This window comes from Gorilla gorilla, chromosome 10, assembly GCF_029281585.2.
Source record: "Gorilla gorilla gorilla isolate KB3781 chromosome 10, NHGRI_mGorGor1-v2.1_pri, whole genome shotgun sequence".
Taxonomy (NCBI): domain Eukaryota; kingdom Metazoa; phylum Chordata; class Mammalia; order Primates; family Hominidae; genus Gorilla; species Gorilla gorilla.
In genome coordinates, this window is record NC_073234.2 from 134827588 (window position 1) to 134852488 (window position 24901).

The 24901-nt window shown below is 42.5% G+C and overlaps 1 protein-coding gene and 1 long non-coding RNA gene across 6 annotated transcripts in view; one reads left to right on the forward strand and one right to left on the reverse strand.

Moving 5' to 3' along the window:
* Positions 1–24901, forward strand: part of CCDC60 (coiled-coil domain containing 60) — a 204668-nt gene that overhangs the window by 88441 nt on the left and 91326 nt on the right. For all 3 annotated transcript variants that reach the window (XM_055358152.2, XM_055358153.2, XM_004053980.4), the window contains exon 2: positions 3976–4055. In XM_055358152.2, the coding sequence (XP_055214127.1) occupies positions 3976–4055 (80 nt within the window). The remainder of the gene's footprint in view (positions 1–3975; positions 4056–24901) is intronic.
* The window catches only part of LOC109028980 (uncharacterized), a 283881-nt gene that overhangs the window by 36796 nt on the left and 222184 nt on the right, over positions 1–24901 (reverse strand). The window lies entirely within an intron of this gene.

Consider the following 24901-nt stretch of genomic DNA (forward strand, 5'->3'; position numbering starts at 1 on the left):
TCCTGAGAACTTGTTATTTCTGCTGGCTTATTATAATTTTAATTAAACAAAACTATAATTATAAAGTTATAATCATAAACTTACCTTTATAATTATAAAATTATACTTTGACAAAAATGGTTTCCTGAGAATCCATTGAAATGCTGACATAGTTGTGAGGCTTGGGGGGTGCGTGCATCCCATGCTGCTAAAGTCGGTGTCAAGTTGAGGACGCAATTCAGTACCAATCCCAGTCAACACAAAGCCACTCTTACACAATGATGTGAATTCCTGGTGCACAGGCAGCTATCATTAGGTGACATTTGAAAAAAAAAAAATGCTTGAATGTTGGACATTATCATAGTTGTTTCATGAAGAAGGTAAAATTTAGGATGTTTAGGAGAGTGGTAAAGACATGACCGTGGCATAAAACAGGGTTTCAATCATGTGTTTTCAAGTTATCTGGCAGGAAAATTTCTGATGTGCTTATTTTTCCTTCATTTATAAATATGCTTAGTTCACAGCATCTTTTTGGAAAGTTACTTTGGGCCTGCAGGAAATATATAATGAGGTTCTCCAAAATAAGTGGGATTAGAAAGACAGGCAACCTTGTTTTCAAATATTTGATCTCAACATGGCCAATCTCATTGCTTTCACTATAAAATACAACAGAATGGGGGTCATCTGATCTTGATACCTCAAAAGCAGTGTTGGGAAAAGAAGAAGAACTAGTTAAAAGAAGTCTCAGTCTCTTAGCTGTTTTGCCACTCCCAAGAGAGGGACGTATTTCAGATAGAATTTTGTGGCTGCAGGTAACAGAAAACCTAATTTAAGCTGTTATAAATAATAAAGGAAATGTTCATGAAAAGTCAAGATTCCAGTGAAGCTTGATCAGTTCAACAAGGCACCGTGGAACGAGTTTTTCTCTGACTCTTTTCTCTGCCTTTCCTCCATATCATCTTTGCCCAAGGCTGGCTACCCTCATGGGCACGAAATGGCTGCAAGCAACTCCCAGGGGCTCTCTGCTTCCGCATTTCTAGTCAGTAAGGAAAGAGAACATCTCTGCCTGTGCTTCTCAGAAGCCCCTAGAAAATGCTTGCATCTCATTTGCCCAAACTGGGTCACATGACCATCCATAAACTAACCACTTTGACAGGGGATGGTTTGTGCTGTTTGGCTTCAGTCATTCAGGGCCTCCCCTGCTGCTGATAACCATGAGCATCTCCCAAGATGCAAGTGCCCAGTGAAGGAAAGGCAAAGGGCCTAACCGGGGAACTAACTGGTATTAACAGGGAGGGTGAACAGATGTTGTATGTGTGAGACAAACGAATGTTCATTATGCAAAAGCATGGGAAAGTACTCCTAGAGTTCCTTACATGCCTCATCAGAGGGTGGTCTCTCCACCCGCTTCACCCATCCCTCAAGATGAACACTGATGGGTCTGCCATCAATTTCCAGCCAAGGAGTTGAGGCCCCCTGGTATACTGAAATGAGCATGATAAAGTACCTGTAATTCATTACCAAGAATAGCCAAAGAGACAGTTTTTAAATTATTTCATTGTTTCCTATCCAATTGGCCTGATTCAAAGCCATCCATATGTTTTGTTTTGTTTTGCATCCTTTATATTTTGCTTTCTTTTCTTTTTTCTTTTATTTTTATTTATTTTTGTTTGTTTGTTTTTTTGAGAGAGGGTCTCGCTCTGTCACCAGGCTGCACTGCAGTGGTGCGATCTCAGGTCACAGCAGCCTTGACCTCCTGGGCTCAAGCGATCCTCCTACCTCAGCTTCCTGAGCAGCTGGGATTACAGGCATGCACCACACATGCTTGGCTAATTTTTTCGTATTTTTTGTAGAGACAGGGTTTTGTCATGTTGCCCAGTCTGGTCTCAAATTCCTGAGCTCAAGCCATCCTCCCGCCTCAACCTCCCAAAATCCTAGGATTACGGACATGAGCCACCGCGCCTGGCCCCACTTTGTCAAGTGGGCAAGTAATAGCTGCAGTTACAAATACTTTGTAGAATTGCCATAGACTCTTCACCCTTCATCTGTGCTGCCTTACATGGGAACATGTATTGGCCAACCCAGGAGAAAAATGGAATCAAGCAGGCCAGAAGCAGTTCCTTCCTCCACTTCATCTCCCACTCTGCCTCCCACCCAACTCTTCCACAAGCATCATTCAACTTTGAAACAACAATGCTTCTCAACTTTCACTTTACACTTCAAAGCCTCAGAGCAGTAGGCACCATAGCCCAATTTCATTGATGGTGACTGCAGAGAAAACACTTTGCCTCCTCCCACACATCGATATTGGGATTTCTGTTAGTGAGCAGCCAACCTGTTCTCACCCTGCCTTCAAAAAACACTCTCAGTACAGTACTACCAACCAGCCTTTGTCAAATTTCACTTTGCCGTTTACTTTTTAAATCTTTTCTCTTTCATTTTGTAACTAATTAATATTTATTGCAAAGTTATAGGAAATGCACATCAGCTAAGAAAAAGAAATAAAACCTGCCATAATCTCACCCCCAGAGAAAATCACTGCATTTTGGAGCTATGTCATTTCATATCTTTGATATGTGTATATCCACATAGATCATTTTTCAAAAACAAAAATAGAATCATGCTATAAATATTACTTTGTAACATGTCTTTTGACTCAAAAAAATCAAACATCTTTATATATCAATAAACATACTTACATTATGTTGCCTTTATACTTAATTGCTGCATTGTATTCCATTGTGTAGATACACCATAATTATTTAACCTGTCTTCTATTGTGAGATGTAAAGTTGTTTTCCAATAGTTTGCTATTACAAGCAGCATGCTAGTGAACAGTTTTGTTGATGAATCTCTATGTCCATGAAAGGATATTTCCTTAGGATTCTTGACAGCAGAGTTGTTGGATCTAAGGACATGCTCATTTCTAAAGCATCTGGTATGCATTGACAATTGCCCTTCTGAAATGCCAGCACAAAGTATTTACCAGATTTATCTGAGAGCACCCATTTTCCCATAATTTCTAAGTATTTTTTTATTTAAAAAAAATCCTAAGGTGCAGGAAAATTTCAAGACAAGATAATCCAGGTAATATTCTGATTATTGTTTCTCCAAACTGCAGGTTGAGAAAAATGACTTTTATACTAAAATATAATTTGCCAAGTATGATGGCTTGAACCTGTAATCCTAACCTTACTTGGGAGACTGAAGCAAGAGGATCACTTGGGCCGAGGAGCTCGAGGCTGCAGTGAGCTGCACTCCAGCCTCAGTGACAGTGTGATCCTGTCTCTAAAAAAAATAAATAAATAAAAATATAATATAGTTAATTTATCTCTCTTCTTTATATTGAGCATGTATCAACTTCTGAGTAATGTGAGATTTCCTCTAGGCATAGACAAGGCAAATTAATAGGGAGAAAGAAAAACCCACGAACAATTATCTGGATAATTCATTCATAAACCTCCGCTATGGGAGCAGGAAGAGAGGGGAAGTACATTTGCATCTTTACATTGACAAGATTCAGCTCTCCAGATCAACTGCTAAAACCACCAATAATAATTATTTTTAATGCCTAATTTTTTGCTCTAAAGTGTAATGCTAATAGTAGTAGCTTCCATTTATCTAATGCTTGCTATCAGTGAGGAATTTAGCAATTAATTTAATCCTCAAAACAGAGTAGGAGTGATTCCCCATTCTACTGAAGAAATTGAAGCCCAAATTCTTCAGAGAGGTTGAGTAATTTGTTCAAGGTCACACAGCTGGTCACCAGACAGAACCAGGGTCAGGGCTCAGGTCCACCTGTCCCCAAAACCCTTACCATGTCCACTGTATCACACAGCAGCCCCCTCTTTGGTGTCAAGGTAGACTCTGTGCTGCCCAGGACTCCTTAAACCTAGCCATACGTCTCAGATAAACCCATGAGCTTCCTGTGCCTATCTCCATTTGGAAGTGTTGTATTAACACTCCTTTTATTTTCACCCCTTGTCTTCTCATCAGGTCCCAGACAAGCCAATGAAGAGCATCAAGTATATGGACAAGGAAATAATAAACCTCAAAAAGAACCTTATACGAAGCCGGTGAGTGAGCCCAGCAGGGAATGATCCATAGACAACCCAACAGGCATGAGCAGGCTATGGGGTGTTGCCTACAAGTCCTTGCCCAGTCCCAGCATCCCCCAATTCTGAACACTAAGCAGAAGACTTACAGGAGGGTAACCCTGGGAGGAGCAGAGGGCAAGATCGCTTTCTCGGCTGGACTTTCCAGGGAGTACCCATGCCATGCCAGCCTCCAGCCGCCTGTCTAGAATTCCCTCTGCTTTTCTTCCTGGACCTGAATCCAACTCAAGAGAGTGTCCCCATGCTCCAGAAAACCTTCCCTTTTTTACTCCAGACACACATGATGATACCATGGAGTCAGAGTCGTTCTCAAATTCTGGTCCTGTTACCTGCTAGCTGGGATGCTGGAGGAGTTATTTAAACTCTCTGGGACTCTTTTTCCCTATCTGTAAAATGAGAATAATAGGAGGCTGTTAGAAGAACCGAGGGAAATAAAGCAGATAAAGTGTCCCTCATATGGCCTTGAATACAGGGCTGTTCCTATCTTTCCTCTCCTCACTCCCTATTCCTTTCCTCCCTGATGACTGAGGCCCAGGACCATGTTTCAGCCATCTCTGTCTAGTGAGATGGAATTTTTTTCCCTTACCCCTTAACTGTTTCCTGAGACCTGGAACATCCCAAGGTAGGATCCTAAAATGAGACTTTTGGTAAAGCAACTCAAGACAGAGTAAGAGATGAAGACTCTTTTAGCACAAAACACGTAAGACGCGTGCTGAGAGGGGTAATCTAGGTAGCGGGGAAGTTCTATTGATCTTAGACGTCTCCCACTCTGAGCCAGATGCAGTGAGAGGCAAAGTGAGACACCCTCTCCCTTTACCTCCATCTTCTGAAAGCCACCCTTCTCCACCACTACCGGAATCTCCACCCTGCCCCTTCCAGCAGCACAACTTCATGGAACTGATGACTGAGCCCAAGAGGACTCCTGGAAGGTAGAGGAAGGGAAAGGAGTTAAAGGGCCTAGGGGAGAGGTGAAGAGAGGGCCCCACTGACTGCAGGGGGTGGCTGTGTCGGCTATCGGAGGGTCTCTAGACACTGTCTAGTGAAATATAATTTGAGCCTTGTGTGTAATTTTAAGCTTCTGAGTAGCCACACTAGAAAAAGTAAATAGAAACAGGTGAAAGTAATTCTAATAATATTTTTAACTCAGTATCTCCAAAATATTATCACTCAACATGTAATCAGTATTAAAAATGTATTGATGAGGTGCTTTTCATTATGTTTTTTCATACATGATGAAAAGTAATGAAGGGATGAAAAATAATGAATGATGAAAGATCTGGGATGTATTTCATACTTAGAACACATGTCAATTTGGACCAGTAACATTTCAAGTGCCCAGTAATTGTCATGGACTAAATTGTGCCCCTGCCACACACATACACACACACACACACACACATACACACACACACACATATTAATATGTTGAAACCCTAAGCCCCAATGTAATTTTTTCGGAGATACAACCGTTAAAGAAACAAGTAAGGCTAAAGGAAGTCAAAGGGTGGAGCCTTAATCCAATGTGATTGGTGAAAGAGGAAGCGACATCAGGCATAAGCACACAGAGAAAAGGTCACATGAGACCAGGTGCGGTGGCTCAAGCCTGTAATCCCAGCACTTTGGGAGGCCGAGGCGGGCGGATCACAAGGTCAGGAAATCGAGACCATCCTGGCTAACATGGTGCAACCCTGTCTCTACTAAAAACATAAAAAAATTAGCCGGGCATGGTGGCGGGCACCTGTAGTCCCAGCTACTCGGGAGGCTGAGGCAGGAGAATTGTGTGAACCCGGGAGGCGGAGCTTGCTTTGAGCCGGGATCATGCCACTGCACTCCAGCCTGGGCAACACAGCAAGACTCTGTCTCCAAAAAAAAAAAAAAAAAAGTCACATGAGGACATAGCAGGAACTCAGCCGTCTGCAAGCCTAGGAGAGAGACCTCAGGAGAAACCAACCCTGCTGGCACCTGCACCTTCAGCTTCCAGCCTCTAGAACTGTGAGAAAATAAATGTCTGTTGTTTAAGCTGCTCAGGGTGTGGTATTCTGTTAGGGTGGCTCCAGCAGACTAATACATAAGAGACAATACATAAGAGTCAATGCTGGGATGTTCTTTCAGAGAATGATCCAGCTCAAAGAGGCCAGCGGGGCTCAGTCTCATATTCCTTTGCAGAGCTGAGCTCAAAGGCAGCATTTGAACTTGGATCTCCAAATTGAGGGCCTAGAGCCACAAGGATCCTCTGTTAGTTTCAAACATACTGGCCTCTCTGTAACTGCCCAGTGGATTTACCTTACCCGAATTTGTAACTGCCCAGTGGGTTCACCTTGCCTGCTGCCTAGACAGAGCCGATTTATCAAGACAGGGGAATTGCAATAGAGAAAGAGTAATTCACGCAGAGCCGGCTGCGTGAGAGATTAAAGTTTTATTATAACTGAAATCAGTATCCCCGAGCATAAGGGAGTCAGAGTTTTTAAGGATAATTTGGAGGGTGGAGGAAGGCCAGTGAGTCAGGAGTGCTGATTGGCTGGGTCAGAGATGAAGTCATAGGGAACTGAAGCTATTCTCTTGTGCTGAGTCAGTTCTTGGGTGGGGACCACAAGATTAGATGAGCCAGTTTATCTATCTGCATGGTGCCAGCTGATCCATCAAGTACAGGGTCTGCAAAATATCTCAAGCACTGATCTTAGAAGTGGCTTAGGGAGGGTCAGAATCTTGTAGTCTCCAGCTGCATGACTCCTAAACCATAATTTCTAATCTTCTGGCTAGTTTTTTAGTCCTACAAAGGCAATCTAGTCCCCAGGCAAAAAAGAGGTTTGTTTTGAGAGAGGGCTGTTATCATCGTTGTTTTTTGTTTTTCTGTGTGTTTTTGTTTGTTTGTTTGTTTGTTTGTTTGTTTTGAGACAGAGTCTCGCTCTGTTGCCCAGGCTGGAGTGCAGTGGCACAGTCTCAGCTCACTGCAACCTCCGCCTCCCGGGTTCACGCCATTCTCCTGCCTCAGCCTCCTGAGTAGCTGGGACTACAGGAGCCCGCCACCATGCCTGGCTAATTTTTTTGTATTTTTAGTAGAGACGGGGTTTCACCATGTTAGCCAGGATGATCTCGATCTCCTGACCTCATGATCTGCCCGCCTCGGCCTCCCAAAGTGCTGGGATTACAGGTGTAAGCCACCATGCCCGGCCCTTTGTTTTTAAACCATAAACTAAGTTCCTCCAAAGTTAGTTCAGCTTATGCCCAGGAATGAACAAGGACAGCTTGGAGGTTAGAAGCAAGATGGAGTTCATTAAGTGAGATAGCTTTCATTGTCTGTTACAATTTTGCAATGACAGTTTCATCTACAGTGTTTGAACCCAAGTTAGAGGGCTTTTGAGGCTGATGCCTTGGGAACCTTGGAGCCCCAGGGACTGTGACATGTAGGATCAAGAAGCCAAGAGCCATCTGAGCAGGGACAGCAACTGTGGCAGGCAGCTGAGAAAGAAGATGGCATGGCGAGGGATGAGCCTCCCAAAAGGGAATTGCACTCTGTTCCACAGCTTTGCCCAGAGATGTTCCAGGCTTCACAAGGAATGGTGCAGCAGGGACATTGGATCAGAAGAGAGGTTCCAAATACAGAATTTCATGGGCATCAATCAGTCATAACAGACACTGGCCATACCCAACCATCATGACCATGTTAGTTCTTACTAGCTGAATATTATCAGCCTCCAGGCAGATGAGGCCAACCAAGAGCCCCAGATGCAAAGACATATCAGAATCTCTAGAGCCTGAGGAATGAGGGTCTCCACAAGAATCTGTACACTGTGGACAAATGGCTGTTGATGAGATAGACGCCAATAGATGCCTTGACCTAGACTTGACTCAGCCTAAGGAGGGCGACAAAGCAGTGGCGTGCCAGCTTGTAACTAGAGCCCACTACTAAATTTTCAGTGGAAAATTATTGAACCAATTATTAAACACAGCTATTGTTAAAGATTAATTATATAAATGTATATCTATAATTGCAAACCGATCGTTAAACACAGCTATTATTAGAAATTAATTACATGAATTTACAATTAAATACAATTAAATAAATTCTATTAAAGCACAGGTAATAAATACTTAGAACACATCCCTTCCTAATTGTTTTATACAGTTTGCTAATATCTATGCCCTAGAGGCTATCAATGGCTGTAATATCTATGTGGTGGAAATAGTATATAAGGAGTGCTACAACAAATCTCTTCCCAGCTCTGTGTTCACTGACGTCACCACTTTGGTAGCTCGAAAGCAACTGGTGGGAATATCTGCACCACGGTGACAATATTTGCACCGTGGAAATCAGCAAACACTACAAATCAGGGCTCACCTCCCCCGACAGAGAGTCGGTTGTTAAACATTCACCAGCACACCACGGGGGACGTGCCCCAAGAACGACAAAGGTTCCACTTCCCACAAACCCAGTAGAATAGAGGGGATTAATTATTAATAAAAGATGATACAGGCAACAGTTGTTCTGCCACTCTTCAGTTGGTCAGCTGAGTCTGTCACTCCCAACAGACGCATTAAATGTTAAAGCTGAGATTTAACGTTCTGCTCGGACACCCTTAGCCTCTCCCACTGCCAGACACAAAGGAGAATGGGGAAAAGGCCAAACAGAAAAGCCACAAGCAAGCAAGAAAGAAACGACAACGAGATGTTCCATCTGGCCACAATTCTGGATCCCACCAACATTAAGGAAGGAATCAGGATTCCCCTTCAGAAGGAAACACCATGTTTTCCAAGGGAAGTCATCTCTCCAAGTGACGCAAACTCCCTGACCCCATATCCCAGTATTAAATGAGGCGAATTGTTAACAAAGATGATGTTGACTTTTCCATCCATTGTTTCTTAACTTTGTTTCCCCTCCTGTTAGACACTAGCTCACCTTGAGCCAAACTATTTTACTGTCTCCTGGATTTTTGTTTAATATTTTAGCCCTCTTGTAATTCAATGGCACCGTCCCTGGTTTCATGGCCAATTTAACCTGATGCTAAAAAGAATAAGATTCTAACTGCTTTCCTCCTCGCCTGTTCCGTCAGATGTTCAGCGGCACTAAGCAGCACCCTAGGCACAAACTTGCCGAATTTCTAGCGGAAGTTGACAATCAGGGTCTCTTTGCATGTGCCCAGTTCTTGGCTGACTCTTGAAGTGCGATGACGTACCTTCCTGCAAAGGTGCCAGCGCTTTTTATTGTGAATGTTTTAAGGAAAATAAACATCTCTGCAATGAAAACAACTGCAATGTTGAACATGAAGCCGTGATTGGCAAAGTTTAGTTAGGTCCAGGCAACTGTAAATAAACAATGATGAATTATCCACTCTCCCCTACCCCCAGCAGGGTCCAGGTGATGCACGTGTTTAAAGGGTCTGAGACTTTGCTTTCCAGCTGTGTTTGGTAGACAGCTGAAGCAAAGTAATTAGAAATAACAAAGGTGGAATTTGGGGCAGAGAAAGAAGCTATTCTTTTTTTTTTTTTGGCGGGGGGGTTAGGCACTTCTTCTTGGTACTTCTTTAGCCTGTACTCATTCATTTTTTTTGACAAATGATTATTGAGTATGAGGTATCACCAGGTGTACACCAGGCACTGCTGTATATATTGGAGATGAACAAAACAGACAAGACTCCTGTCTTTGATGAATAAGAGATGACGACTTGCATTATAATGAGGTAAAAACAACAATCAAATTAACAAGTAAATAAGCAGAATTTGAAGGTGCGGATCTAAAACCAGATGATGTATAAATAGTGGTGATGAAGAAGCTGCTGCTTTAGCTACGGCCGTCAGACAAGAGTTGTTTATAAAGGGAACCCTGGGCCCAATACCTGAATAGTGAGAAAGAACCATCCCAATAAAGACATAGCAGGGTGAAAGGTGGTGTATTTCAGAGAACAACAAATGAATGGGTACCAAAGTCAGAACAAGCTGGAAATGCTGGAAGAACTGAGGTGAGCTGGGTGGCCAGAGCAGAGTGAGAGAGGATAAGAGAGACAAGAGATAAAATTGAAGAGTTGGGTAAGAGCTGGCCCACACGCTGCCTTGTAGGCTGCGAATGAAAAGTATGGGTTTGAATCTAAGTGCCACAAGAACCATAGGAGCATTCTGAGCAAGAGATGGATATAATCTGATTTTTTAAAAGAGCATCACATCCACTGCATAGAGGCTATGGTGAAAGATGACAATGGCTTCAATGAGGGAAACGGCAATGAACTGGGGAGAAGTGGATGGATTCAGGATTCCTTTGGAGGTAGAGCCACAGGACTGGCTAATGGATTGGATGTGGGAGCCTAAGGAAAAGGCTGCATTGTGCATCCACATTCTACAATGACCTGTTTCCATCTCTCACACTAGCATGTGAGCGATCTCACAGTAGGCACCATGTCATGTCCACTGTCATGGTCCCAAGAAAGTGTTTATTGATGGGATGAATTAATTATCTTGTCCATCTCTAGAATTTATCAGTTGAAATAAGGGGGAAGGCTTATTAACTTAGTAGGGAAAGTGAATAAGTGAGAGGGCTTATAAATTAAATTGTGGGTTAATCAAGAGATAAGATAGCTAGCCCATTGCTTTAGGCCTTCCAGGTGAGCCTGATAACTTCTGCCTTTTCCACTGCCATTCAAACAGGAGTGTCCACTTTGACTTTTCGATGACTGGTCTATGGCTGGAAGGAGGAGGTAGTAATGTTGCCCTACAAAAGAATTAACCTGTCTTGCAAATCCCCAGGGTCTAGCTCAGTGCTTGGCACAGAGTGGGCACTAAGTAAATATTCTGAAGTTTATATTTACATAGCATCTTACAATCTTCCCCAAGGCAGGCAGGAAAAGTCTTGTTGATTAATTCCTCAAATGAGAAAATTAAGATTCAGAGAAGTTCAGAGATCTACTCAAAGTCATTGTATCGGTCAGCTGTTGCTGCATAACAAACTACCCCCAAAACTCAGTAACTTAAAGCAATGAGCATTTATTAGTGATTATGGGGCTATGGTTCCACTGGGAGGTTCTCCAGCCTCAGATGGGCTCCCTTGTGCACCTGTAATCAGCTGAGGATCGGGGAGGTGGTTTTGCTGATCTTGGCTGGATTCTCTCATATGTTTGGAGGTCAGCTGGCTCTAGGCAGGTCTAGGATAGTCTTGGGCAGAGCAACATGGTCTCTTGCTCTCAGGTAGGTAAGCTAGGACTTGTAGTCCTAAGAAAGAATGAAAGTATGTGAGACCTTTTGAGCTTTAAGTTAGGAACTGGCAAAACGTCACTTCTGCCATATTCTTGTGGCCAAAGCAAGTCACAAATCCAGACCAAGTTAAAGGTGGAAAAATAGATTCTACTTCTCAATGGGAACAGCTGCAAATTCAGACTACAAATGATGGAGATTTGGGGCCATTTTTTCAGCCTACCATAATCATACAGCTAATTCTGCACTGGCCTTGGAGACATGAGCTAGCATCATTAGATAATCTGTACAAATCAGAGTCTCACTCTTGGGAATGTAAAGTGGAAAGCACATCATTTAAGCAGCCAGCAGTGGGCACAGAGGTTGAAACACTAAGAGAAAGGGATGCCAGAGGGTCCATGGTGAGCTGTTTGGAGCCAGAGGTTCCAGGGAACAATGACTATAGGTGAGCAGATGCTTTAAATTAAGGAAAGATGGAGAAGAAGCCAACTAGGAAATTAGAGAACACAGCAAGCAAAGAGAAGCAAGCGAGTCCCCTTGAGTGATGCCAATACTTTTTTTTTTTTGAGACAGAGTTTCTCTCCTGTTGCCCAGGCTGGAGTGCAATGGCACGATCTCGGCTCACTGCAACCTCCGCCTCCCAGGTTCAAGTGATTCTCCTGCCTCAGCCTCCCAAGTAGCTGGGATTACAGGTGTGCACCACCTTGCCCAGCTAATTTTTTGTATTTTTAGTAGAGATGGGGTTTCACCATGGCCAGGCTGGTCTTGAACTCCTGACCTCAGGTGATCTACCTGCCTCGGCCTCCCAGAGTGCTGGGATTACAGGCGTGAGCCACTGTGCCCGGCTGAGTGATGCCAATACTTTTAACTGCATTACTCAGGTCCCTGAAGCTATCTTCTATAGAAAATCTCCAGTTCTTCTCTCTGTGAATTTCTGATCTTGGATTTCCATGAGACCTTTCATATCCCTTATGACTCCATTATGTACTCTTAAAATAATCACCTCTCCAGTAGGCTAGTTTGCCAACCAAGGAGCCCAACAAAAATGATTTCCTTGTTCATAAAGTGCAGAGAAATCAAGAGGACATGTGGCACTTTTATCATCCCAACAGCCCTATTTCTTGGCCTTCTTTTTGCATTAATAGTGTTTAACAGTGTTAATCATGGTCACTTTGAGATATGGTTTGTGTCTTGGCTGGCAGGTAGGGTGAGCTTCTCCTAACTTTTTTTGAAATAAGAAGGGAAAAAACTAATAATTGCATTGAAACAATGCAAGTTCAATGACAGTCATGTGGCACATGTACCCCACTTCTCTCTCCTGTGCCCAGGGCAGACATCGCTAATGGATCACAGCACTCTTTTATTTGAACCCAGATTTTCTAAAAACCTTCTCAGCCTAGCATTCCAGGCAGCTACCACCATGGAGTAGAATGGTTACATGGGATTTAATTTGTCATCTCCAAATTAGAAATCTCGAAAGGAAACTTTGATATCTATAATGGCATCTTATTAACTTAAATTGAGGCTTGGAGTATGAGGGACCAGCAGGAGGAACAGACCTCACCCAAATCCCTTTATGAATGAGGCTGCTTTTAAGTGAATTTAAGTAGTTGGAAAAATTATTGTTGATCTCAGGCATTTACTGACTGCTCTCGGTCGCTTCTGCATCTCATCGTTCAACACTCAGGATGCGCACATCCATAGCCAGTAGCCCAGAACTTCATTTAGAAGTTCAACCCTGGTTCTTCCCACCATTCCCTCCCCTAGACTTGAGACCTTGCCTCAAAGCCCCAGGATTGTTTAAGATCATGGATTTATAAGTTGTTCAGTATCTTGGAAGCAGGCATGGTTAAGGCTCCTGAAATGTATCTTGTGAATCATTCAAAGAAGACCTTAGTCCTCTTGAGTCACATCTTCCTCACACCCTGCAGACAGCAAGTGGCCATTAACAAGTCACTAGTTTGTCCCATAAGGACAAACACTTGACCTCATGTTCTTAGCCCAGAACTGGTAAACACAACTGCACACCCCATGGGTAGGTTGCTGCTATGGGTTGGAGGGACCTGTCTCAAGTTAATTGCGGCTTTATCATCTTGGATGTGACCCAGAGGCCCTACCTATTTTTCTCTGTTTCTGGTATCTTCATGTATCTTTGACACCTGTAGTTAACCATAGTTTTAGGGTGAGTTTTTTTTCTCTGCCTTTCTTACACTACTCTCTCCTGAGGGTAAATATCTTTTTTATTCCTTTACTTGTGTCAAAGTCTGCCTTGGAGACCCCAGTAAAAGAGAATTTAACTAGAAGACCATGCTTTCAAATTTAACCATCAAAAATATTTTGAACTTCTGAACCTTTTGTTACACAGGGCTTTGCACAAAACTTTGTTTTCCAAAATTCTTTTCCAGATGACAAGCAATGTGCTCAGTTTTATAGCCAGGCTTGGCAGGCTCACAGAGCATAGTCAAAAGTCTTCTGGCACTGGAGTCAGCTGTGGGTTCAAATCCTAACTCTACCAGTTATTAGCTGGGTGGCTGTACACAAATGAATTCACTTCTCTAGACCTCAGTTACTTTATCTATGTTATGGGAGAGAGAGATAACAAGATCATTCCACACTACTGTTGGGATTTTTGAGAACAATATGGATGAGGAATATATGACTAGACCAATAAAAGGAAGTCGCTGTCTTTTTTATGCTAGCTGTCTTGAAAGTATCTGAAAATATTCATGGGTGGCAACAAAGAACATGAGCTATGCAGACAGAGAGACTCAACCAGACTCCTGTCAGCTGGGTGACCTTGGGCTGGTCATTTCACCTCTCTGAGCCTTAGTTTCTCCTCTTGGGATGGGACTGTGCCTTCCTACAGGGATTTTTGTGTATGAATAAGGACAGAATGAGATTATGTACATAAAAACCCCCGTTCTGCTTCCCTTTCTTAGATCCTACAATGCCTGGAGAACAGAGATGAGGCCAAGGAATTCAGAGCCCAGTAGCCCCACCTATCTTTAATTAACTAAAGGACATCACTCCAGCATCTTCTGCTCTCCAGGCTTCCATGGTCCTGGACCATGAGAATACATGCTCCTCATCACTGAAGATGCAGGATGAGATCTTACTCTGTAGAGTACAAACAGTATATACATCCCTTTTCTGGGAAAAAAAAAAGTTAGCTCAGTCCCTGCATTGCCCTAGGAAACACTTAGCTACATGGGTCCTTAGGTGAATTTATTCTGTTGATCAAACTTGTGTGTGTGTGCACATGCATGCATACACACACATGTGAGAGACAGAGTGTGTGTGTTATCCAAAGTAGACTCCACACTATATGTAACTCCCCTAGACCTGGAGGGGAGAAGGGAGTACCCAGGTCAGAATTTGATTCATTTACATCCTTAATTTACCAGTGGGAGAGTCCAGATCAGCTACCGTCAGAAAGGAAATTTCAGGAGATAAAATGCTGACAGAGAATGGCAATTATCCCTCTTCTATCATTTTCAATACTGTTGCAACAATGCTGACCTCTGTTCTCCCAAGTCATGAACAGAGAGAGCCAATGATTTAAAGAGACCAATTAGATTTTAGTTCCATAAGCAAACAGGTCATCTTGCTCAAAGTTTCCCAGTATATACTGAGCAGGGCACCTGTCCTACAAAATGCACCATGAAGAAAAGTGTTCTGTAGTCACAGATGTTTAAGAAATGCTGTGAACTGCACCCCCATCCCAGAGACTCTTAGTGCACAGTGATATTTTCAAGCTCAGTAAAGTCCAATAGCAAAGAAGCCTACTTAAATATAGGTAGTCCAGCATTTCCTAGTCATTAAGGCATGACCTCCATTTCTGGCCAAATAGCCGACTAGACACCTTGGATGATTCTCCCAATGAGGGAAAAATAACTACAGGGACATGGATGAAGCTGGAAGCCATCATTCTCAGCAAACACAGGAACAGAAAGCCAAACACCGCATGTTCTCACTTGTAAGAGGGAGTTGAACAATGAGAACACATGGACACAGGGAGGCGAACATCACACACCGGGGCCTGTCGGGGGGTAGGGGGCCGGGGATGGAGAGCATTAGGACAAATACCTAACGCATGCAGGACTTAAAACCTAGATGACGGGTTGATAGGTGCAGCAAACCACCATGGCACATGTATACCTATGTAACCTGCATGTTCTGCACATGTAACCCAGAACTGAAAATAAAATTAAAATAAAAAATAAAATCCGGCCGGGCACGGTGGCTCCCGTCTGTAATCCCAGCACTTTGGGAGGCCGAGGCGGGCAGATCATGAGGTCAGGAGATCAAGACCATCCTGCCTAACATGGCGAAACCCAGTCTCTACTAAAAATACAAAACATTAGCGGGGCATGGTGGCGGGCACCTGTAGTCCCAGCTACTTGGGAGGCTGAGGCAGGAGAATGGCGTTAACCCGGGAAGTGGAGCTTGCAGTGAGCTGAGATCGCGCCACTGCACTCCAGCCTGGGTGACAGAGTGAGACTCCATCTCAAAATAAATAAATTAATAAATAAATGTAAAATAAAATAAAATCTGAATATAAAATCCATTGACATTAAGTATGTGTTGTAGGATGGGTTCCCAGGGAAACGGCATCTGAGATGGAAGTTTGTGTGCAGGGGTTTACCGGGAAGTAATCTCAGGATCGACACCTGTGAGGGAGTGGGAATACAGAGTGGGGAAGAAGGAGAAGGTAAACTGTGATGGAGCCACAAAGAGACCTTGGCCAATCTCAAGGGCAGCTCTGAAGCTGGATTGCCCTTTAGAGGTGTACCACACTGAGACACAGCAATGAAAAAGCTGCCTAATTTCTCTGATCTCCAAAGTGGAGAATGCAAAGCACTCTCTCTCCCAAGGCTGTGATGAGGATTAAATAAGCTAATACATGCAAAGCACTTGGAACAATGTCTGACACACGGTAAGCGCTTGGTAAATGGTGGCTCTGTGTATTACATCATTCACGTTCCCTGAGTGGCTGCAACTATTTTACAATATGATCATGATCTCATTAATTTCTCCCTGACCCCAGCTGTGGGGCTGCAGGCAGAGCTCAGCACCAGGTCCAGTGTATTCACCAGATACCCCATATTCTGAAACTTGGAGGTCCATGTTTTAGGGACAGCTGGAGCAAACATGATACAGGGCGGGGGGAGTCAGGATGTTCATAAGCGGAAGCTGTGCAAATGCAGCTGTTCATCTGGGATTTCCATATTTAATTTTAAATCTCTTCCTGTTGGGATTGTTGAACAAGACATTACACTAATGGATGTAACCACAGGCTTGCACGGTAAAGCACCAGTTCACCACTTAGAGTGGACACTACATGCAATAAGCTCTATAATTTTTTTGAACTTTTAATTGAAATATAACATAATGCAGGAAAGCACACAAATCATTCAGCATCCAGCCCAATACATTTTCATGAAACAAACACACCCATGTAACCCACATCAGCATCAGAAGAAGGAACATTACGAAGGCCTCCCAGGCAACCTCCTCATGTCCCCTTCCAGTCTCTAACACCCCAAAGAAAATCACTCTCCTGACTTCTAACATTTAGATTTGTTCCTCTTGTCTTGAGCTTTAAATCAATGGAATTATTCAGTTAGCACTCTTATTATACCTGGTTTCTTTCACTCAATATTGTCTTTCTGAGATTTATCCATATTGTCTCTATTACTTGGAGTCTGTTCTCTCTCAGTATCTGCGTAGTATTTATTGCGTGAGGATAGCACAACTTATCCACTCTAGTATTGATGGACATTTGGGTCATTTCCACTTTAAAGCCATTATGAATAAAGCTGCTATGAACACTCTTATACTTTTTTTTTGCTGAACATATGTACATACTTCTTTTCAGAAGATACCTAAAAGTGAAATAATTGGCTCATAGAGTTTGCATATGCTCAGCTGTAGAAGATACTGCCAGTTTTCCAAGCCCATTTTTTTTAAAGTTTAAAACGCACAAATAATACAATCTAGAAAAGCTAGAAAATATCAATTAATATGTATAAATAAGTAATAAAACTATCCATAATTACCCCAGGCAGGAATAGCCCCTATTTTGGCATCTCAACTTTCAACAATTTTCTGTGCATTCATGGATCCACGTGTATTTTTTACAGAAAAAAAATCATTCCGTATAGACTACTTGCTTTTCTATAGCAAAAGATTATAAGCATTTTTCACAACCTCAATAAATGTACAGCTATATGTGACTTCATTTCTTTCAACTCTTTAGTATAAAAATGTTCAAATATCTACGAAGGCAGACAATAATATAACAAATGGGCCAGGTGCGGTGGCTCATGCCTGTAATCCCAGCACTTTGGGAGGCAGAGGGGGGTGGATCGCCTTGAGCCCAGAAGTTCGAGACCAGCCTGGGCAACATGGCAAAACCACGTCTCTATGAAAAAGAATAATATAACAAACTCCTATGCACCCATTGCTCAGATCAATAATCATATCATAGCCAATCTGATTTCATTTATGCATTATCCTCTCTCTCATTATTTTGAAGCATTATATCATTTTATCTGTAAACATTTTAAACAACTATTTAGAGAAGATAAGGACTGTTTAAAACCATAACGACAATAACATTATTATATCTAAAAAAATTCTTTACTATCCAATATCCATGCAAACATAATAACTATCTTTGCATGGATGCATTCTATTTCATTGTAAGAACGTAGCATTATTTACCTAACCAGTTTAAATTTTTAAGCATGCAGCTTTAAGACTCTCAATACTTAACTGAAGTTGTCTAAATTTACACGGTGCTTCCATTGCTGACAACTTCATAAATGCCTGAAACAAAATAAACTTTTCTCATAAGAAATGAAAGAAAAGCCAGAAATACGGTGTAAAGAAGCTGAAAGTACTTCAGACTTGACTTTTTGCTCTTCTGACTTTAGTATAGTCATCAGCAGCAAGTAAGCAGTTTATGGAAAGCAAAATGAAAAGAGACAGTGTTCATGAAAGTAACTCTCCCCCTAAATTTACTGGCAATGCCCAGCTGAGCCACACAGACAGTGCCAACGTGCATCAGGAATATCACTTTCTACCTGTAGGATTCTTTATTTAAAGTCTTTGTCCTACTCAGTAACATCCTAGGCTCAGCCTTTTCTTTAATACCAGCAACTTCATTAATGATTGTTCTGATGGTTTTTTACTCCATTGAGCTAATTGCCAATGTCTCCAATCTATTTGCCTTTTTCAATGCAGGTGGAAACTTCTATTTTTCCTGAAAAGACTGTAGCCTTTGAATACCTCTTTGTCTGGGTCTTCTCTGTCATATTAACTGATATTTTGCAGTCATGATTTTGCTTAAAAGTAAAATAAAATAAAGTTATATTAAAAAGCCAGAAATCTCACAAGCTCACCAAGCTAACCTCAGAACACCTGTATAAGTTCTCAGGAGTAACAACTGGGATGCTACACGGGAAATGGCCTTGCAGCCCACTGTGGGGAAAGGGACACGTCTGTCACTTTTCCAACCCGCAACCTACAAGAGTTCAAAGTCATGATAATAATAATAATAAAACAGCAGGCAGTTTGAACCCCATTGTTTCCAACATATTGCTTACAAATAAATATATTTCAACAGGTATTAATTTCCTCACGGCTCTATTCCAAAGTGTATGAAAACAAAAACTGTCTTTAAAACCAGCTTCCCAATCACCTACCTGATCTAATGTATTCACGGGCAATAGAACAAAACATGGCTTTTGGAGCCAGCATGAATCCTGGCTCTACCACCTACTAGCTTTTTGAGTATGGATGAGTTACCTAATCTCTCTGAGTCTCACTGCCCTCATCTATGAAATGGGGACAATAATAAAGTCTGCCTCACAGGGTTGTGAATTAAATGAGTTAACATGCACATACCTGGCACATAGATGACATAAGTGTTACACACAGGCACACATACACACACACATACACCAATATCTCTGAAGGCTCAATTCCAGCTGCTTAACTATACCATCAGGACTCTGTCCACTCTGCAGGTGAGATTTTCTTATTATCTGTGCAGGGACTCAAAGTTGTCTCATTCCTGTCTGATGGGACAATCAGATGCCAGAAAGCATACAGCTAAGAAACTTAAGGTTCTATAGTTTGTTCTTTGCCTTGAAAGACAAACAGCTAGATACTTTTCAGACATCGTTTTCAGGATAACGTTAGTTAACACAATGAAAGCGTTTAGAATAGAGTTGTCACAGTACGTGTTGGCTCTTGTCATCATCAGAGTTCTTCTTATTACTATTTATTAGAAGTAGAGCCAATGGCTTGAATCAATGGGAAAAGAAAAGGCTAGATAAGAGTTAATTCCTTTCCTTTCTCATAGTCTCGTCACTGGGAGAAAAGTGAATAAGAACATCATAAGGGCCATTTCTTTTGTAACATGAACTGAGCTACAAATTCAAGTCTCGCTTCTTTTATTTTTCCAGTTAGCCATAGGCCATTACGTGAATTATTCATGGGAAGTCTAGAGTCTCCCTCTAGGAGCCTCATCTTTCCCTTGAATTATCTAATAAGCTGAAGTTTGTTATCCCACAGAAAGTTGGCGCTGTGTCCTCCACTGCCATTGCTTCTCACGGCCACAAGGTGGCGCTGTACAAAAACAGGTCCTCCAAGGTCTTAGAGACCACGCTGGCCACTCTTCTCTGACATCTCGCTGATCCACACCATCATCGCTCTCAGAACCCAGAGCGTTTGTTTGATTAAATACCTTCCCCCAGACAACCAGGCTACCTGGACAAGGGAGGCTACCTTTAGGAGCTATGGGATACCTTATCCCTGCTCGATCTAAGGGAAGTTGCTCTAATGTCTAACCAAAGAAATTTTCTGGCCCTTTCTTGCTGAAAAACTTACAGGAAGAGCAAAATGGCTTTTTTTTTTTCTATTAGGTGCCCAGATATAGTACATAAAGCATTTTAATAGATGAACAGTGATGTGGAAGGCAATGTTTCCCCAAAGTGAAAATACCCTCAACCTCACCACAGCTGCACTTTACCATACAACTGGAATAGAAAGATCCCTTAAAAATATACCTGAACTTTATCTTCCCTAAATTTCCCATGAAAATGAGAACAAAGTCAATAAGAATGCCCTGAGGCCAGGCGCGGTGGCTCACGCCTCTAATCCCAGCAATTTGGGAGGCCGAGGTGGGTGGATCACTTGAGTCCAGGAGTTTGAGACCAGCCTGGTCAACATGGTGAAACCCCGTCTCTACTAAAAATACAAAAATTAGCCGGGTATGGTGGCAAATGCCTGTAGTCCCAGCTACTCGGGAGGCTGAGGTGGGAGAATCGCTTGAACCTGGGAGGCAGAGGTCGCAGTGAGCCGGGATCACACCACTGCACTCCAGCCTGAGTGACACAGCGAGACTCCATCTCAAAAAAAAAAAAAAAAAAAAAAGGAATGCTCTGAGAAGCATTTTTCTGCCCTGAGCTAAAAAAAAAAAAAAAAAAAAAAAAAATGCAGGACAACCAAATCAAACAGGCTGCAAAGTGTTGAGAACAATTCTTCAACAAGTTCCCGAAGGTTGCATCTGAGGCAGACAGAGTTTGGGGGTCAGGAAATTCTGATGTCATCGTGCCTGCAGTGTCCCATTTTTTAATAGTGAATGGCCTGACCCTTCAGCATCTATGACTATGTGTTAAGCTTTAGAAATTATTCAGGGTTGGATTAGCTTCGAAAGAGTGTTTCCTGGAATACTACTCAGCCATAAAAAGGAATGAATTAATGGCATTTGCAGCAACCTGGATGAGATTTGGGACTATTCTTCTAAGTGGAGTAACTCAGGAATGGAAAACCAAATATCGTATGTTCTCAAGCTAAGCTATGAGGACGCAAAGGCATAAGAACGATACAATGGACTTTGGGGACTTGGAGGGATGGGGAGACGGGGGTGAGGGACAAAAGACTACAAATATGGTACAGTGTATACTGCTTAGGTGATGGATGCACCAAAATCTCACAGATCGCCACTAAAGAACTTACTCATGTAACCAAACACCACCTGTACCCTAATAACTTATGGAAAAATTTAAAAATAATAAATAAATAGTGTTTCCTGGCAGAATATGGGTGCAAAGTTAAAGAAACCAAATAGAGCATTGTTTTGCAAGACAGTCTCAAAAAAAAAAGCTTATATAGGAGTCCATTAAATAAAGCCATATCTAAACAACTAGTTAAAACAGGAATCTGAATCTCTATCCTTACTCTGAGACAGCTCAAAATGCACATTAACTGAAGAGCAATTCCTAAATCTCATGAACCTTTCCTGAAGGTCTACTATTACACAAGCACAAGGATTGGGTGGAGATGGGAGCAGTATATGTTCAGGGCAAGACTGCCCTTTTGCACAGTTCCAGGGGGCATCATTCACAATATATGCTCAAGGGTGAATGTCGCCACAATTTGTAGAGTACAGTGTCAATGATGCCCCTGGGGCCGTACAACTGAGCAGCCCTTTATTGGTAGCTACACAAAGATAAAAATAAAAGCTTAAAGAGCTGGGTTGGGGGGATTACAGAAGGATGTGGAAGGAAGGATACAGGAAGAAAAAAAGGGAGAGGGAGAGGGAGGGCGGGAGACAGAGAGAATGAATCACAGGCCAAATTATGAGTCAGAGTGTCTATGATGGTTCACTGGATATAGCTTTAAAAGCTGTGTGTGCCTGTGTGGATGTGTGTGTTTGGGTTCATTCACCTTTTACCTGCATGACCCCTGTAAGTTTTTTGTTTTTTTTTTTTTAATTTGTACCCTTTGGATATTTTTGGTCTAGAAAAGATAATAGGCAATAATCAGATTTTTAAAAAGTCACAGGGAGTTGGTGGAGATATCCCAGACGGAGAAAGCAATCTGCACATGATCACAGGCAAGGACCTGGAAGGCTGGGTGCCTTCTACTAAGCTCCTGCTGTGAGTCAGGCACTGGGCTAGGATTGATGTAAAGTCATCTCAAATGTGAGAAGAAGATGAGAGGCGATAGCTTAATCCTGGGGATCAGGCAGTTAAGGGAATAGCTTTCATACTGACACAGCTCAGCAAACTCTGGAAGAAGGGAAGAGAGCTGGCCCGTGGTCCTGGAAGGAGGTTTTACATCTGCTGGGATCCCTCTGAATATATTGCAGTGAGGACAAGTGTCAGGTAAACACCCCATGTCCAGGAGGCAATCAAAAGCCCTCTTTGCACGGTGACAGGCAAGACTCAAGTTGTAAACTCAAAAGGGAAGCTTTGACAACACCTCCTTGCAACTGCATTGCGCCTCAGACCCCTCCCACTTCCCCTTGTACTGATGCTTAGTGAAGGAGCCATTGTGAATTCCTAAGGAGTTGTGGGTCTCCAGTGAGCAGTCCCTGCCATCAATCAGGCAGAAGAACACCGATCGAACCATCACAGGCTGGTGGTCTTGTGCCTTATTCCATTGTCTGTTGTTTGTCCTGAAATTATAAACCAGGGGGTAATTTGGAAATTATTGGTGTGCCCTGGAAAAAGCCTCTCTCCCTGCTAATGCATTTTTCTATATCCACAATGGCAGGTCCATAAGAGCAATCCCTCCCATTCCATTTAGTCATTAAGCACAATAGGTAATAACAGGGATGGCAGGGTGGAGCTTGCATTCTCGAAAAAAACATATTGAACCGGTTTATCTCAGAACTGAAAACTGACTGCTGAACCACCACTATGCACAATACTTTGCTTCTGTTTTCTCATGTAGGGTAGCTGCCTGGGTGCTGACAGGTGGCTAAGAAACTGGCTCCTGAGAATCGCTTGAACCCGGGAGGTGGAGGTTGCAGTGAGCCCAGATCGCGCCATTGCACTCCAGCCTGGGCAACAAGTGAAACTCTGTCTCAAAAAAAAAAAGAAAGAAAAGAAAGTGGCTACTGAATCTAATAGAGGCAAACAGGCAAACTCATCGAGGCAGAGAGTATAAGAATGGTTGCCAGGGGTGGGGTGGGGGAGGGATGGAGTGGAATGGGGACATGTTTGTCAAGGGTACACATTTTCACTTATGCAAGATGAATAAGTTCTGGAGCTCTAATGTACAGCATGATGCCTATAGTAATAATACTTTACTGTATACTTGACATTTGCTTAGCAGGTAGATTCTATGTGCTCTTATCACCAAAAAAAAAAGGTAACAATGACAGGTGATGGATATATTAATTATCTTGATTGTGGTGATAATGTCACAATGTATACACATATGAAGTCGTCAAGTGGTATATCTTAAATATAAACAAATTTATTTTAAAGAGGCGATGACTCCAGGATTCAGACAGACCAAAATCCAAATCCTGGCATTGCCACCTTCTCATAGTGTGACTTTGGGCAAGTGACTTCAATCTGTGAGCCTCAGTTTCTCCATCTTTGAAATGATAGTATCTACCTGTAGGGCTCTTGTAGGAATTACATGATGTAACCCATGTGAGGCTTCAGAGACCTGCCTGACACACAGAGAGTGAGCTAGAAACAGTAACTATCAAGAGCATGATTTTCCAAGCCTGAGCTTTCCCCAGGGCTTTTGCCCTCGAAGATATTTAGCTTCTTCTACACCCCTCTAAGACATAATTTGCTTCTAAATATGATGGGGTAAATAGACAAGAATGGCGGTGGGGAGGTGAGGGGGTCAGGAAGAGGCGCATTACGTTCCTTAACAAGGCAGACTTGGCAATATTCTCTTTCCAGTGAGCTTCAGAACTCCTAATAGCAGTTGCCTAGAAACCAGAGCTGTGGTGGGCTTCTGCTGCCTTCCAGAAATCACCCTAATTGGGATGCATATAGAACTGTTTGTTGACACTTGGCAGGTTTTTATCCCTCTTCTTCCAGAAGAAATGCAGTCCTCTTACACAGCGTTACACAAACGCTGACTCACATTAATTAAACAGAAGCCCTGAGCCAAGGCACCTTTTAACCACATAGAAGTCAGGCGGTGGGGATTGCAGCCTGGTCAGCATCCTGTAATCCATTGACCATTTTAGGTTGCTGTCACTGTGTTCCCAAGGTATGGGGTGACTTTTTTGGGGGCAGGCAGGATGCTCTGTGGCCTGAGGGTCTATGTGTATGTGTGTGTATATGTGAACAGGTCACAAAAGCTTGCCAAGTCCATGAGATTCTACCGTCAATCAAAGCACAACATGTGCACACTTGTGTAACTTGATATTAAATGCCAGATCTGCCTTCCCTTTGGGGGGTTTAAACACCACTCCTAGTCATGTGGCATAAGGTAGGTCAGAGACTGCATTACAAATGAAAGAAATAACTTTCCTGAGAGGCATGTAGGGAGCTTGTTTCATTTGATCACTTCTTCCAGAACACAGCTATATTCTGGTTCCTAGCTGGAAAAAATATATATATTTCAAAGGCATCCATTTATCTCTATCGTGTTTGGATCATTCAGCTTCTGCACATACAGTCCTATAACCTGCTCCATCCAAAGAAAATGCGAATACACCACATCAGTGTAAGAAGGTGCCATTATTACATGCCAAAAAAAAAGGCGTGCATTTAATTAGCATTAAATTCAAGAATTTCAAATGGTTTAGTTAATCGTGCAATAGATAATCTTTAAGTAGTCTCTATGTGCTAGTCACT